The sequence below is a fragment of the Bombus vancouverensis genome, chromosome 14 (assembly GCF_051014615.1).
Source record: "Bombus vancouverensis nearcticus chromosome 14, iyBomVanc1_principal, whole genome shotgun sequence".
Lineage (NCBI taxonomy): Eukaryota > Metazoa > Arthropoda > Insecta > Hymenoptera > Apidae > Bombus > Bombus vancouverensis.
This window is the reverse complement of record NC_134924.1, coordinates 7867097-7884185: the sequence shown is the minus strand read 5'-3', so window position 1 is coordinate 7884185 and position 17089 is coordinate 7867097. Positions and strand designations below refer to the sequence as shown.

The following is a 17089-nucleotide window of genomic DNA, read 5'->3' as shown; positions in this document are numbered from 1 at the left end:
ATTGTTTTTGCGTAGATGATGGTAAAAAGAATATACCAACGTAAAGATTTAGAAAATAATGGATTTATTAAAAGTCGCGTACGTATTTACGTGGTATCGCAAGTAGCTCGACCAGCGAGTAGCGATTACGCATCTGACCTTAAATTTATACGCGACGTTTTCAACATACATTCCATATCGATGTTTAAAATTCGCCTAATTAAACATTAACTTACGTATATTCCTAAATTAGATCACAGTCTTTGATTGGGTTTCACACGATTTTCCGTTTTTCGACTGTCTTGGCGCATACGATAAAAAGCAAGAGAAATTATAAATGGAAGCATACCGGGTCGTATGGGGGAAAATGCGTCGGTAATCGCGAACGCATGTACGTCGACGGATCGTTGAGGAAAACAAATCAAGAAAAGATCTAGTTAACGAAAGGGAAAGTGTGTGCGCGGCCATGTACACTTAATGACATAGGTAACAAAACTGTAGAAACGGGCTGAATGTTCAATTCGTTAGATGGGAGCAAAAGGCAAAAGGAGGACAAACATTCGCAATTCCAAGGAATAGGTTGGAGGCTCGCAAAACCGATTTTCCGATTTAAATACAAAGAGCGTTGTTGCAGACGGAACAGAGGTAAACGAATAGTTCAGCGAATCCAGATCTTTGGTTTAACGAACGTTAACGATACTTGGAAACGTGTAGCGTAGATTGGAAAAGCCGACCGAGACTATTAGCCAGTGTCAAAGGCATTGGTAACGCTATCCGTCGCCACGTCATCCTCCAAAACGATGGTATCGCGTCGTTCGGTGAACAAGGTATCTTGACTAAGCGCGGGAACCTGCCTAGAGAATTCGCTGGTTGCCCACAAGAACAGGTCCAACGTTTGTTCCGTGCATTCTGCTATAAATCGTACAAACGGTCGGACATCGCCGGTATTCGCTATTTGAAGATTCTCATAATACGTGTGCCGATGCTGCTTGTGGATAATAACTGGAGGATAACCAGCTTGCATAAGAATCATGTTCATAAGCAAACGAGACGTTCTACCATTACCATCAGAAAACGGATGTATATGTACCAACTTGTAATGCGCTAGAGCGGCGTATCTAGAAAAGAAGAAAGTAAACGACGATTATTTGCGATATATTCGGTCAGATGGTATGGTTCAGGATGGAAATGAGTGAGGAAATAAGTAGTTATATACCTGACTGGATGCATTCGAATAGCTCTTTCGCTGTTTAACCATAACGCGAATTCTTCCATAAGATAATGGATATCTCCTGGACCAGGAGGTACATGACCACCAACGTACACTTGTGTACGTCGAAATTGACCACCTCGAACGGGATCCACGTGTCCTAAAACACGCATATGAATTTCTAATATATCCTTAATGGAAATCGATCCCATCCTGTTGACCAGGGTCGCGTTGATGTATTTCATTGCAGCGTCCAAGCCGAGAATCTCGTTGTGCTCATCGATGCTTTTACCAGCAACAGCGGTACGCGTTTCAACGATCGCCCGGGTCTGAGCTAAATTCATTGTGTTCCCCTCGATGCCAACTGTATGATATATATGCTGAAAATAAGCCTCCTTCTTTGCTCGTATCAAGGCGGCATTGTTATCAGGAATCGTGGACAGTGTGTTTCTTTTTTCGTCTATACGTCGCAGCATTCTTCGATCCAACTCTTCGACTACTCGAGCCGTTCTTTGACTGTTTATCAGTGCACCTTCGTGGTTCGGTTGAAAACTCAATGCACGCACATAATATTCGTTTGCTTTGATAACGTCGTTCTGTGTGTGCTCCAAAAACTCGCCGTAATGATTCAAGATATCTGGGTGGCGGGGTGCTAAAGCCACGGCATGCTGAAACAATTTGATCGCTTTCTTTTGTTTGCCCGACAATTTCATCTCCAATGCCAGATACAGCGAGGTTAAAGCTTCCGCGGTGGATGTCGCGCTATTCTCAATTTCCAATTGATGACGCAGCTCAGTCCTTGGCAACGCTAAATCCAAGGTACCTTCGTCGTACACGTTTAACTCACCTTCCGTCGGCAGCGGTATAAATACATGACGATAGTCGTGATCTAAAAGAATAACTACCATAACTATCAAAGTACCGAAGTTGGATAGTCCACGAAAGGGTCTATCTAGCTGGCACAAATCGTACGAGTTACACAGAAACTTGGGATAAACTTACCCGGTAAATATTTCAGGAAACCACGAATGTATTGAGACAGTAAGGTGCCGATGACAGCAACAGCAATTCCTGACACGAAAACGAAAAGCACGACTAGGCGATTCGCCGTCATGCTCATAGCGACATTTGCATTCTGCTTTTCGGTTCTTCTATCTTTTACGTATCCAAGTTTCTCGTCGTAGAACGCGTAACAAAACTTTTCACGCGACAGCAACATCGTGTTTTTACCAAATGCTCGACCAAATAATATCCCTTTCGATCGACAGCGAGTCGCAGCATACTCTCAAATTTTTCCCAACACGTTTTACTCCTTGATCCGCACCAGGGACAAAATAACGCATTGCTTCGTTCGACATCTCGAACATGTGTTACTTTTCGATTGGTCTAGTTTTCAATGCAACCAATCGATTCTCTCTCAATTTCTCGCAGATGTCACTAGCATCGATCGTAACAAGTCTGGAAGATAGCGCCCTCGTATCGAAGCACGTATTCGCAAGATGAACGCGTCGCCGCGCTTAAAGATTCAAAACAGCGCTATTTGGTTTTCGATCGGCTCGCTACAATCTACTCGAATATAAAACGCAATAGGGAACTCGTACATTTTATAAAATCGAGTAGAAGATGCGTTACGCACTTTCGTTTGGACGTATCTTAAAGGGAAGGAAATTTGACGAGACGCGTCTGCAATAATCGAAAGAGGATCGAGAACCATACGAGATAAGATGAAACGAGGTAAAGAAAGGGTAAACGATGCGAGACAAAAGATGGTAATAACGTGACAAGATGAAATAAGACGAGTCAAGCGTTAAGAGCAAGAGCGTCGAGGCTAGGCGAAAGGATGTATGGCTAGTTGGGAGACAGTGCAAGTCAGGATCTGGCGAAAGAGAAGGTGGGGGAATGATGCGAATGAACAAGAAGGCGAGGTAAGTCAGTCGATGCAAGCGAATAATAGTCGAAACGACCCTGAAACCGAGGCCATCGTTGTTCGTTGGCCCGAACAACACGCAAGCAGCACATTCGTTTCTCTTTATGTTCGGTTCGCGGGCTTCGATCTCGCGCATCGCATTACCTGCAAACACAACCATTGCGGTAAATATCTACGGTCCAGTCACCGAAAACGTGTAAATCAACGCATCATTGGCTTTTTCTCTTTCTCTTTAATAATTCTGAAACAAATTATCGTCTGAAATACATACATACATATAATTTTTATGCGTGACTTTTCGCATCTCGCTGTAGCGAGCATCGATAAAGCGTCGGACAAACTTTGCACGTAGTTTACTGTTTCTGCGCCAGATGACGCTATATGCGAGCTTAGTGTTTCGAGTTTCAATCGTTCGCGGAAAACGCGTTCATTTCGTGCCTTAGGTTTTACCGTTGACCGTTCAGACAGTAAGCTTTCATTCGGTAAGCTTAATCGCGAAAAACCATAAACTACGCAAACTTCCTTCCATCGTTCATGGGTGCGTCTGACAACACGAACGCAGAGATCGGTGGTTTCGTTTTTCCTTCTCGTAAAGTTTACATAAACATCGTAAGTTTTGGCTATCCTCGAACAGCAGCAGTCGAACGAAAGGAGACGCCAAACAGAAAGCAGACGCTACAATACACACAGAAACGTTCTTTTCTCCCCTAGAAGTTGTTCGTAGCAGCGACCGGTTCTGCTCTAATTGCGTTACCCACGAGTACTCAGAACCCTTCGTTCTTCCGTTATGGTTCCCTATTTTTCAATCGAATCGACCAACTAAATAAACTACGACGGAGCATAATCCTGAAACGCGAAAAAGTAATCGCCTTTCGTTAATATACATCGATATTAATAAATACATATATAGAACATAGACAGGTCTCTTTCGGTCACATTTGATTGGTCGGTCCGTATATGTATATATATATATACATAGTGCGTATAAGCTACGAGCAGGCTTATGCGATTTCGCATCGCCCTTGGTCCGTACGCTCGATTCATCATCGTCGCGTCCAGTCCAAGATTAGACGCTTTCGGTTTCCACGAACGGAAGACATTCGTGATTCTTTTTCGAAAAATTACTCGTAGCGAACGTTGCTTTCGTTATATCGTTTTTTCTCCCCTACAACTTCTAGGTTAAGGGTTGTCGTAATCGAATGAAATTGCACGTAGTCGATTGTAAGGGATCGAAACGAGACGACACATGGACGACGAAAAGTCTTTTCGCACGAGCTAGCCAAGCGTGCTCGAACTCGAACGCGACACGAGATTCGAAGCGAACGGTAAGCGGAAATACCCATGCGTCGGAGATTCGTGAGTAGCCATTTTTCACTCGTCGTTGCTGCAAAAAGAAGCAGCATAGGTAGCGCGTTTCTACGCGCTCGATCGGTCTACATCCTACATTTTCATAGAGCGACAAATCGGATTGCGAAAACGTCGTGGAGCGAATCGTCTAGAATCGAAATTCTGCCGAAGTAAAAATAGAGTACGGGAAAAAATATAGGAAACGGTAAGGAGATTAGAAAGAGACGGCGGCGGAGTTGATACACTTATCCTAGTTATCTCCTTCAAAGGGAACCGGACGCGAGAGAGCAGGGATGTCGCGCAGCATGTGTATACACGGCCGTTCACAAAACGAGAGTCTATTTCTTCGGCGAGGTCGAAATCTCCTCCTCGCTCATCGTGCACGTGCACTTGGTTAACCCGCACGACGACGATTAGTATTTTCTCGCCGGAATGGTCAAATCCAAAATTGTCTTCTGGTATAAACGCGTTTACGTTTCGAAAACCTGATGACTTTTAGCGAAGGTTTAGCGTAAAGCGGCGATGTTCGTTCGACCGGAAAACCGACCGAGAGTCTCGAAGGGCGAGAGTATCGATCGATGGTTCGTATCGATAGGACGAACGAGAAACGAAGTAGTCGAGATCGGGACAATGCAACGCCATTGTTAACAGCAATGCCGTGATGCCAAAGTATCGTATAAGTAGAAAATTGCATAGGTTTGTATCGCGATCGGCCTCGTTTCACGTTATCGTAATAAAATCGAAATCGGGAAGCTTGGTTAGATCGGCTAGATGGGGAAAAGATGGTTCTATCTTTTATCTTTATCGAAAAAGCATAAAAGCCAGTGCGGCCTATGCGGGTAAGCGACGTAGAAGCGCGTAAACCTCGCGCGCGGTCGTCCTTCCTCGAGAGCTCGGTTCTCCTTTTACGGCGTGGAAGGTCGAAACGGAAAAAAGCGGTTCGTGGAAGGCGTCTATGCTCGATCCTCGGTCGACTGCCGGGATAGTCGGCCACTTTGTCGGCGAGTTTATTATTCGTAACGGAGAATTCGAAAGAGGATCGACTGGATTATCGTGAACGCCCTCCGATCCTCTCCCGTTTCCCGCCGTTTCCCTTCGGCCGCCGCGCAGCTCCACCTTCCTTCTTTCCTGACCCTGCGGCACCCTTCCCCTGCCCTCCCTCATCTATCTTTTTCCCTTTATCCTGGCCCCGGCATTCACCGATTTCGCCGTTGCCGCCAACGCTGTCGCAACAACAGCAACCGCGTTCGAATTGCAACGATGAGCGGCGATCGATTCGGAACCGCGCCGACGAACCATCGAATCGAAAGGCACGCGCGCGCGCGCATGACCTTTCTCAATCGCGAACGTATCGATTTTTCTTTGACGGGCATCTCGATCGACACAGCGCCGCGCGTTCTTCTTTCTCGTTTGGACTTGGACGCTCCCGGAACCCGGTTAATCCACGAGACCAGCCAAAGGAGAAAAACATTCGCTCGTAAATTACGAGCGGATCAACTGCGAGCTTTGCATTCCGCGGACCGTCCGATCGAGCGACGAGCGTCAAAATAAGCGACAGCATATTATTAGTCGATATCAACCGTTGGAGCGTGTCGATCGGCGTCCTCGTACGTCTCGCGCTCGTATCTCGAAGGTCGCAGAGAAAAAGGAAAGATTTTCCTAGTGGTTTCCGAGGCGACAGATGCAGGATTTCCCAGCCTTCGTGCAGCGCAGTTCCTAAACGTCCTCGGCTGAAAATCATCGTTCCTTTTATGCGTCAGGCAGCTCCCGGTCTCGTATTCTTCTTCCACGTCTTTCGGGTGTCACGAAATCGGACATGGCACGGCTATTGAAACTCGAGATCCTCGCGAGACGGTCGTCTATTCAAAGCGCGCAACGTTCCGTGCTGCGTCTCGACTCTCTCTTTCTCCCTTTCGATAAGGTTGAAACGTCTTTTAAAAAGAAGCAGGGACTGAGAATCTCGATCCTCGGATCGAAAAAAAGAGCGTCCTTTCTGCGCGCGGTATTCAACTTACTCGTTCAGACGTTCGCCGCGAGGGACACTGGTTACCTACCTGCGGCTGGATAAGCTGTTGGACCGATCGACGAGGCCACGAAAATCCTGCCTCGCGAGTCGACCATCGACGATGGTCGTGGTAAAGAAATTTCTCTAGGCTGCTGAAATACAACGTTCAGGCAGTGAATAGAGAAAGAGGGCGTCACGTTGTTCGTTTTCTCAGGGAAACGGCGATTGGACCAACGTCCGTGCGAGCACGTTGACGCACGGGGAAACTCCTCTTCCTTCTTTGTCGGTCGTCCTTTTGCGCATCGCGGCTGCACGCGTATATAGAGTATACCGTGTTTTCGAGTCGCGAGGAAACTCCCCGCTACGATCGGATAAATATAACTGGCGCGAATTCTCGAAGCGAACGGCCGCGAATCGTCCGGAGTTTCGTCACGTCGCGTCGCGTCGAGATACCACGTCCTGCACAGTTTTCACGGTCTCGTGGGTGCCGATGGAAATTCGTTTGCGAGCTCCACCGATTACCCAGCTTCTCGAGTGACCCACTTTTCGAACACGTGGCGTTCGCTTTACGATCGTCTTTACTAGGCTGAAAAAACTCGCGTCTCGACGTTACGATGCCTCTCGAGCTTGCCTCGCAGCAACGGAGCACAGGGGTACCATTGTACTTGGACGGCAGCTGCGTCGCAACCGTTTCAACGTGGCTTTATTTAACGATCCCGAAAACCGGGACGGTAACGCCGTGCCACGCCGCCGATTCTATCGACCACGTTGCGCCGTGATTTCAATCGCGCGATAACGTCTCTCCATCCCTTTCCGATACTCGATCGAGCAGAGGGAGGATTAAGTCTTCTTTCCTTCGCCTTTGCCGCCTATCTTTTTCCCTTCGAATACGACGACGATGACGTTTTCGTCCGAGACTCGGATAGATTTGATCGTCGAGTCGTTCGGCCGTGCCTACCAATGATCGGTTCGAAATTGTGCCAAGGATTTCGTCGTGCTCCTCCAGGCAAATATTCGATAATCGGCACGAAGTACCGTTAATCCAAAACCGATGATTCCCGTTGCGACGATCGTTGCTTTACGCTTTTGCAATTAAACTTGCAACCCATAGAGTACCGACAACCCCTTCGGTTCTCCTCTCAAAGGTTCACCCCATCCTGGTTGCGTTCGGTTCTGTGTATCCCACTCTTTCACGGAAGTGCCGTATCGCTTGGCCTCGTCGATCTTTAATCCTCGTTCCACTCTACGCAGACCGCCGTCTTTCTTTTTCGTTTCTTTGCACAAAGGTAAATGTCTATTGGGTGGGAATCGCGATAAATCAGGAATACGCGATAAACGGTAAACTCGGTTGCCAAAACGAAACGGAACGAAACGAAAGGCGCGTGGTTCCGAAGCTATGTAGGTGTTTACAACGTGACCCGAACATTTCGTCCGGAGATTCTAGAAATAGCGGTGTATTTTCCCTCGGAGGGAATCGAACTCGCGACCTTACGAGTTACACCTCGACCGCACCCCATTATATTTTTAGATGGTAAATCGAAAGTCGGTGCGCTACCCGTTCCCGCTGTTCCACTCGATATACGCGAACGTAAAGCTGGAAATGGCGTGAGCGCGCGATCCTCGTGTCATTTCCATGCCAACGTCTCTCTTCGCTTCGTCAGTGTGCGCGTGCAGATGCGACGTCGAATACGCGCGTTCGATTCGTCGCTCGTGGTCGTTGCGTGTACTTGCACGTTTTACGTTCAGAAAACGGCAACGAATGGTATTGCACGCACACGCGCGCCGAAAATCGTTGACGTCCGCCATCCACCAGTGTTTGCGGTTTCGCCGTCTGCCAAGCACAATTTTGCATTCGCCGTAGCGGCAGGTATAACTGCCGAGGACGAAGCCTATTTCGTAGAACCAGTTCCGTCGGAGAAGCCTCGAGATTTACGATCGTTCGGGACCCCCTTTCGGATCGTGGCGGCCGAGCCGCACCGACGCGACGCGCGGATTCTCGTGCCTTCCCATCGCTTTGCCATGTTTCTCACCGCGTCGATATTTCCCCTCTGTCCGCGACAAAATTACCTTCTCTCGACTTTGCTTCGTTCCATCTCGCGTACCGCGACCCCCATACCCCCCGGCCTACGGAAACCATAATCTTTCTTCGAACGTATACAGATTCGAGTCAAAGCGATCGATCGGCATCACGCGATCCTGCGTCGCTGTTGCTTCGAATTTCAAACGGCGTTATCGTTGCCGATAGAAACGTAAATATCAACGGTACTTTTGTAGTCACGGCGATCGTAATTTTATCCAGTTTCTTCTACCGACGCTTTTGTCCGTCTTATGCAGAAATTAATGAAACTATATACCACACATGCCTACCGTTTTATTCGATTACTTGTATGTGTATGTGTCTGCCTGCCTGCCTGTCTGTCTGCCTGCTTAGCTTGCCTACCTTTCTGTCCGTTTGCCTCCCTATTTACCTACCTGCCTACCTACTTACCTTTCTATCTACCCACCTACCTACCAACCAACTTACCTGTCCGTCCGATTGTCCGTTTACCTGCACGTCCGTTTGCTCGCTTTTTCGAACGCGCCGTATTTCTTCAAGGATACGACGCTACGCACGCGGAAAAAGTAGCCGTTCCATCTCGCGGTATAAAATTCGATCGTCCGTCGATATGGTCGTCTCTCGAGTATCTTCTATCTCTGTCGGGGACAGGAAACGAGTGGCAAACGCGTTTTACAAAGTTGTTGGAGCAAATCGTTGCGAGTGAAAATTGAACGCGAACGCAAAACAGGATATAACGTAAGAAGATGTAATAACGGGAAATGTCTCGTTAGATGGATATCTCGACGAAACGATTAAATATACTGGTATTTAACGCGAAAATAAGGCGAGTGGGAGCGCGGCAATGAGAAACACGATCGCGATCTGCGTGATTTTTCTTCTTTTTTTTTCATTTTTCCGGTCACAGTTTACGACTCGCTCGTACGATATAAAAGCATTCGACCAATTGATTCGGCGTGTTGCAAGCAACAACGCGTAGGTATTTTCCCAGTGGCTCGTACCGCTGTTATTTTATATTTGTTTTCGTTCGTCTGCGGGCTGCGCCGGCCTACGATCTACAGCGATCGATACAACAGAAGAGGTAATCGGCATGAAAGTAGAGAAAGTAAACTATGCCTGGAATTCCTGTCGCAGAAACGGACGATGTTTAATACAGAAGAGTAGAAGACCGAGAAATTCGGTATTTCACGTGCAAACGATAGGTCGATCAAACAGACATCGACGAAAAAGTGTGGCCGGATCTGAGAAGCTTGAGATCCGAGAACGAACGAAAGCGGGTAATCGCTAAACGTAGGAATTTGTGCTATGTAGCTTTCAGATTACGTATATGACGATGATAATAAGGCGCCCGGATGATAGAACAGTACTCTAAGCGAGGTTTTACCGGAGTACGATACAACAGCCTAAGAGTACGCGGACATTCTTAAAGAACTTGGACGCTCTAAAGATAAATCCAAGTGTCTTAATCTCGGTACTAGTAATCTTACCCTCGAATACTCGGTTTACAAGCAAACACAAGCGGCGATACCGTCTAACTAATTAACGATTGCCAGTAATTAGATCGTTGAAGCGACTGTTGCGCGATCTTCCCAACATCTGTTGCGCGCTGTGTAATTCGTGCGCGATGCTTTCGCATTTCGTCTCTTTCCAGTTATCCACTCGACTCGAATCGCTAGAATCGTCGGCTTTCACCGAGATTGCTACGAACTCGAGCCTCGCCCGGCTACGGTTGCACAACGAACTCCATCACCTGGTTCCCATAATTGCCATGCGTGCGCGCGCGCGCGCGCGTTTCGATCCGATCGACCCGAGAGTTTCCGAAACACGAAACAACCAGAATTTAAAGGGGTCCTCGTTCGGAAGACCGCAACAGCGGGGCCAAGTTTGCCTCATCTGTGCGGTGAACCGCTAACCGGAACGAAACCCGCGCGGTCCCCGATGATGCTTCGCTGCTCCTTCGTGGGAAGAGCGTAGCCTCGAGAGCGACCGATTGTAACTCCTCGTATCCAAAAACGATCGCGTCTCCGCCTTTTCCGGGTTCTTCTTGGCGCCTCTCCGTCGATCCACGCACGATGGAATATTCGTGTTCGGACTCTACGACGGAACGCGTTACGATTACGTACGTAAAGGCCAAGTATTTGCTATATCATGTGTATCAGCTATATCAACATGGCCTTGCCCGAAGATACCTGGCCAGGACAGACGATGCTGAATTATCCTATGTACTGCGTACTATACATGCATATGCAGAGCCGTAGATTAACAGTCAAAGGAGGGCAGAGGAGTTCTGCCTCATTGATTTGGCAACGAGATCCTTCCATTTATATAATAAGAATAGAGAAGACTCGAGAAGTGGGAATCGCATCGAGCGTTCGAGTATCTCGAGAGCTGGTGGCATAGCGAAATCAGAGTGTACAATTACGAGACCATAAAACCTATATAAAAGTATATTACGAGCTGGAAAGTGCCAGCAACACGTGTCTCGTTTCGTACAAGTTGAGAACGCGAAATATCGTTCACGGTTCGAGAGAATATCGCGGTGATTCGCGGCGTTTGGTATTTTTGCGAGGAGGAACGTACTCGTACGTTATCTCTCTCTCTCTCTCTCTCTTTCTTTCTTTTTCTCTTTCTCTCTTCCTATCTTTCGCTGCGTTTTTCGTTTCACGTTTCGTCCACTACGTATGTACATAATACGTACGTACATATGTTTTTGCTCTCGGTGACGGATACGTTTAGACGGTCTCGAAGGAGCAAGGACCGCGCAGGCATCAACCTCTCGAGTCTCTTGATCTCGGTGATCGAACGACGTGTTTCGTAAACGCGCGACGGTGTCTGGTCGTAGGAAAAATCGCGTCTCCTCGTTCTTGGGCGCAACGAACGAACCGCGTGACGTTAAACGATCCGTCGACGCGGCTGGTTATCGCGCGCGACTACGGAACCTCCGTTCGGCCGATCCGCCGTATCGGGTTCGCGTCGTCGCGCACCATCTTTTCCTTATCTTTCCACGAATTAAATCGAGAACGCAGATGCAACGCGGCGATTCTACGTCGTCTCGAGTCTCGAGAACGCAGCTCCTCTTCTTGGAAGGTGTCGACGTTGTTTCTCCGTTTTCCTCGACCTCCGACGCTCTCTCGCCCCGTCCTTTTCTTCATATCGTTCCATCCATCTCTCCGTGTCCGTGTCCGTGGCTCGCTCCTTTATCCCGCGACGAACGCGCGTGCGCTCGCAATCATCCGTCGAAAGAGAGCGCGCGCTAACCTCGCTCCGCTGCTCCGACGACACCGAGCAAACGCGACACGAAACGAGACGAAAGAAGAAGAGAAAAAGAGAAAAAGGGAAAGGGGAAAAAGGAAAGAGCGAGAGAGAGAGAGAGAGAGAGAGAAGGAGACGTACCGAGAAAGATAAATTCGAGAGTCAGAGAAAGAAGCGTAGAACGAAAGAGTCGAGGATGGTACTCCCAGCCGAATCCTGCAGGGAGATTATGGTAATGACGACAGACGTTTTAAGGCCGTAAAAATAATACGTACGGCGGTGTTTCTCCCGCTATATAGCTACCGGGTACTTTGGTCCCTCGCGTGTAAGCTGATTCATTCGACCGCGGTAAAAAACGGCATGACTCAAAAAATAAAAACGAGGCGAGTCTAGGTACGCTGCACCGTGCAACGCTTCGACCGTCAACGTTCGACGGTCGGCCGATCAAACGTTTTCCGCGAACGCGTTTCCCATTCCACCGCGTTTCGGTACGAGCGAACTTTTCGTCAACGTTTTACCCCCGTGCAGTGTCATCGTCGATTCTCGTTTCTCATGGCACGCGCGAATCGGTGACTCTATTAATAACCAAGCTCCGCGTGAATCGCTCGCCGAACCGTAATGACGTCCCCGAGGACCTCGTTTATTCGCAGCACACATAGAAGGTTAACGAATCTCTTTACCGCTACGCGCCCTTGGCGAATCGCCGTGCCACGCCGCACGCCGCGTCGCGCGGAATGTCAAGTATACGAATATCGAGAATCTCTCGATTCGGGAATGCTGCCACGCTATATGTACGTGCGTAATCTGTATTTGCCTGGACGAAAATCTAACGACGTTCCTCTCGACGATTTCAACAACAGCGATCACGCGGTTATCCGTGAAAAGACGTTCGCCTCGTCCGATCGTCCATCTTTAACGATAAACTCGTGGCATCGTTGCGTTCCGTTTTACGGAATTCGGTAAGAGCAGAGACGGGATAAGAGAAACAGGCTAGAAACGCGGTATCGTGTTTGAAACGAATTTCGATCGACGCTACTACCTTCGCTTGGAACGGAATCGTCGACATTAGCATACAATTGCCAGAGGTTTTCCCAGTGCGGCTGATTCTTAGTCATACCGTTTCGGTTCGTTTGCTCTTTTCTTCGTTGTGGTTTTTCGCGCGTTCCTCTCGCGTCTCCACGGCCGCTCTCCGCTTGCTCGATGCCAGAGAAACGGTCTCGCAGCTCCGTGTGCCATCTATTCGACACACAGGCTCGATATCCAAGGATTTCGCGTTAAACGTTAAACGGACGAGTTTCACCGACCTTGACCATACCGCCGTCACATCCCGTCGTCTCGCTAACCGGTGAAAAAACGGAGGAAACATCCTTTCATCGGTCGATAATCTCGCGGTAGACGGGTTTCGTTCGTTCGAACGAACGAATTTCACGGGTTTGCCTATCGCTAGGCGAGGGCGGAGAGGGAAACTGAAAACGGCAAAGTCGCGTTCGAGGTCTCGATACGCGACGCGCAACGTGCTTCCAACGAGATCGCAGCATCGGTTACGCAGCTGGCAAGGTCAGAGACCCGCGATCTGGTTGGTAAACCATGTGTACCGACCGCCCTCGCACTCCTCTTTCTTTCTCTCTCGCTCTCTCTCTCTCTCTCTCTCTCTCTCTCTCTTTCACTTCTCCCTGTTTTCTTCTCGCACGCATTTAAGCGCATTCGCTCTGTCTCGATTTGCGTGTGTGCGTGGTAGGTAGCGACGTGGTGTTTTCCAACAACGGGACGACTGGTTCGCCAACGATGCGAGAAACGCATCACGGAACGGACGCGATCGAACGATCGAATTCGGCCGCGGATGTCGGCCTGAACGCGACGCGCACGGGCTTCGAGCCTCGAGCTCGTTCGTTCACGTATGTCGTTAAATATCGGAATTGACATCGTTTGACCCGTCTTCCCGTTGCTGCCCTCGGTTCTCGACTCCTGGCTCTCGCGACTCTCCGGCTCTCGACTCTCGATTCGTAGACTCTGACTCACGTCAGGGTCGTCGGTACGAGGTCAACGACAAACCAACTTCTTTGCTTGGCAGTGCGCGCGATCGCCGCGTCTTGCTTCGCCTCGGTTCGCCTCGCCCCGGCTTGCCTCGACTCGTCTCACCTCGCCGCACCGCGCTTAGCGTTTCTTCCCTCGCTATCTCACCTACTACACGCTTCGAATTTTTTCTTTCTTTTTTCATTTACGACGCGTCACGTCTCCTCGCGATACTCCGTCGACGCAGTAATTTCCGTGTTTAAACGCATTACCAGCGCTACGCGTTTCAAATACCATACGTCGTTCCCCTCGACTCGGTTTCGAAATTACGCGCCCGACGCGTTTCCCGTGTAAACACGATGCCACGCGCTCGCTACTATCTTACAAGGACCCAGCGATTTACCTTCGATCGAGCTCGCGCCTCGATTCCCTCTTTCTAGAATAGAATCGCGACTACACGAACCTACGTATGTGCAAGTACTTCCTCGTTCTCTTTTCGCTTCTCGTTCGACCCTGTAAACGGTTCCGTGTTTGATATCGTGCCAGGGATTCGCAACGACTCGATCGCTCGCCTCGGTCGCGCTCTATCGACGCATCGTCCCGCGACTCGAATTTAATTCGCAACCGGACCATCGCGTAGGAACACGCGAGACGACCAAGGTGTGGGCGATTAAACCAGATACCAGTCAGTCAGTCAGTCACTCAGTCAGTCAGCCATAACCTAGTGCTAGTCGGTCGGCTAGCTGACTAGCTAACCAACCAACCGATCGACCGACCGACCGACCGACCAACCAGTTAGCCAACCAGCCAGCCAGCCAGCCAGCCAACCAGCCAAGCGTTGTTTTCAGGCAAGGCACCGAGGCTGCCCCCTGAACCGGATCGCGGCATTAACCTCCGCCAGAGTTGTATATCGCTCTACGTCCCTGCCTCTCTGCCTTCCGCACCACTACCACTATCAACCGTCTACCCTACCATTACCACCGTGACCGTCACCCTCCTGCGCGTCTCGCACTTCCCACCACCCGTCTTCGCTCAACCTCTCTCCTCTTCCTCCTCCTCTTCCTCCTTCGCCTACTCTTCGGCGTCCACCTCGTCGATGATTCTTACCATCTGTTCGCGACTCGACATCCTAACTCCTCTCGCCAATTTTCCACAAACTGGCTCCGTTTATCCATACCACCGCGCAAAAACCTTTTTCTCAACCGCGATGTCATTTTCATCGCGAACCAAACTTACGCGTTCCCTTCCGTCTCGTCTTTGGAGAGAAGACGCGTTGCGTCGCGTGTTTGCGACACGACTTTTCCTTGTCGAGATGTAAAATCAACGACGACACCTAAAGAAACAGAACCAGCTACGTCGCTAGATCGATGAGTAGATAGGTAGAAGATAGGCAGATAGGTAGATAGATAGATGGGTAGGTAGGTAGATAGGTAGGTAGGTAGGTAGGTAGATAGGTAGGTAGGTAGGTAGGTAGGTAGGTAGGTAGCCAGACAGACAAGCAGGGTAGTAGAAAGAATCGAACAGCGGGCTACGGTGGCGGTGGCAGTGGCGACGGCGGGGCTCTCTCTGGTAAAGGTCGAGTCATTTCGTCGCGTCGCGTCTCCTGGATCGATATGTTCAAGGACTCGACCATCGCCGAACGCTGCTCTTTTCCTGTTCGATACGCGCGCACACCGTCTCACGGCAAAACGAAGACGAGGATGGCGAGCAACCGAGAAAGATCGGTGCAGCAGGATCGATGGAAAACTGGGTGCACGCGAAAAGCTACGTGCTCGTTACGCGGTAAACGTAGCCGTGGCAAAGGACGACGGGGGGCGCCTTTGGTGAGGCACGGTTGGCCACGATGCGCCACAGAAAAAGAGACAGACGAACGAAAATAGGGTGGAATGAGAGGAAGCGAAGCGCGGCAGACGGGTGGAGAAGAGGGAAGAGCGTAGGACAAGATGGGTTGGCACGGAACGAGACGAAACGAGACGAGCGAGCGAACCGAGGTAAGCAGAGGCCGCGTTACGAGCAGAGCCCGGACTCGGGATAGAGCGAGGCCAAGGGAGTCGAGACGAATCGCTGCGAAACACGGACGAAGCAGGACGAAGCGGAGGTAGGGGCAGGAGATTCGCCTGGAGAATGGGTCGACGAAATGCAGGCTAGCGGAGCAAAGAGGGACAAACTCGGTAAAGCGTGTTCGGCAAAGGAAGCGAGGGAAGCTGCCGATGAGAGCGAGCGGACCGATCCGCGATTATCCTATCGTCTCTTTGTACGCGCGCGCGTACGCACGCACACAGCGCAGCGTTGCGCGTACACCGCGATATTCCGCGTCTGCGATTGCATCCGCGGAAACATCAAAAGCGAACCGAACCTTCGATCGTGTCGGTCGGCTGTGCGCCGCGTACTCTCGAGATTACACGGATGCGCCGAACCGATTCTATGTACCAACGACTCTATGTGGTACGACTCGTTGGCGCAGCTGGATTATGATCAAACACACCAGAATTTCGTTCGCTGTTACATAGCGAGCGAAGTCGAACAGTGACGCGATATTTGTCCAAGCTAAACGCATGCGAGTGAACGGCTCTTTTTCGCTCGTCGGTGTTCATTAACCGATGCAACTCGATTCCAGTTTAGACGGTACGCGAGCGTTTACCGCGTTCGACTATACGCATTTCGTTCTCTGCTTTTCCCTCTCGCCTCCGCTGCCTTTCTTTTCGTTGCAATTTGCGAAATATTGTCGGAATCGTACGCGATCGAACTTTTATCGGTTCGCGGATCGACGACAGGCGGGCAGTACATCTATGCAAATAATGACGACGGACGAAGCGAAAAGAAAGAAACTTGATTAGTAAGAAGGAAGAAAGGAAGCAAGGAAGGAAGGAAGGAAGAAAGGAAGGAAGAAAGGAAGGAAGGAAGGTAGAGGAGAAAGAAGAGCAAAACAAGGGGAAAGAAACCGGTTCTAGGTAGAAACTTTCGAAGCGCGCACGTTGGTTCTCAGTCGCACGTAGCACCGACAATGTTTTCAATGATTATTCGAAAAATAAAATGTCGAAAGTGGCGATGGGCAACGAAAGAACAACGACCGAACGGAGGCGGAATAGCGAGAGGAAGAGAGGCGAGGTAAAGGTGATTCGGTGGGGTTGGAACGCGTCGCAAACTGCCAACTACCGTGCAAAGAGGACTGATCGCTCGTGAACTTTGGCCTTGCGCTCGAGGGGGGCAAGGCCATTGACAACACCGAGCTTCGTGCAACTTTGTCTCTCTTTTGTGTGTGCGAATGTCTGTGTAGCGATTCTATCGGCATCGCGGCTG

General features: G+C 49.7%; 1 protein-coding gene across 1 annotated transcript; it reads right to left on the bottom strand.

Annotated features, from left to right (window-relative positions):
- Nucleotides 1-41: 41 nt before the first annotated feature.
- Nucleotides 42-2579, bottom strand: Fic (FIC domain protein adenylyltransferase). The gene is made up of 3 exons (XM_033327026.2): nucleotides 2192-2579; nucleotides 1196-2078; nucleotides 42-1097 (listed from the first exon to the last, which is right to left on the bottom strand). The coding sequence occupies exons 1-3, from the start codon at nucleotides 2406-2408 to the stop codon at nucleotides 722-724; spliced, it is 1476 nt and encodes a 491-aa protein (XP_033182917.1). The 5' UTR covers nucleotides 2409-2579; the 3' UTR covers nucleotides 42-721.
- Between the last annotated feature and the right edge of the window lie 14510 nt (nucleotides 2580-17089).

Coding starts and splice junctions, on each gene's coding strand:
- Fic (XM_033327026.2), bottom strand. CDS start 2,408: ATGTTGCTGTCGCGTGAAAAGTTTTGTTACGCGTTCTACGACGAGAAA. Junction 2,079..2,191: donor TTTCCTGAAATATTTACCGG/GTAAGTTTATCC, acceptor TTATTCTTTTAG/ATCACGACTATCGTCATGTA. Junction 1,098..1,195: donor ATTCGAATGCATCCAGTCAG/GTATATAACTAC, acceptor CTTCTTTTCTAG/ATACGCCGCTCTAGCGCATT.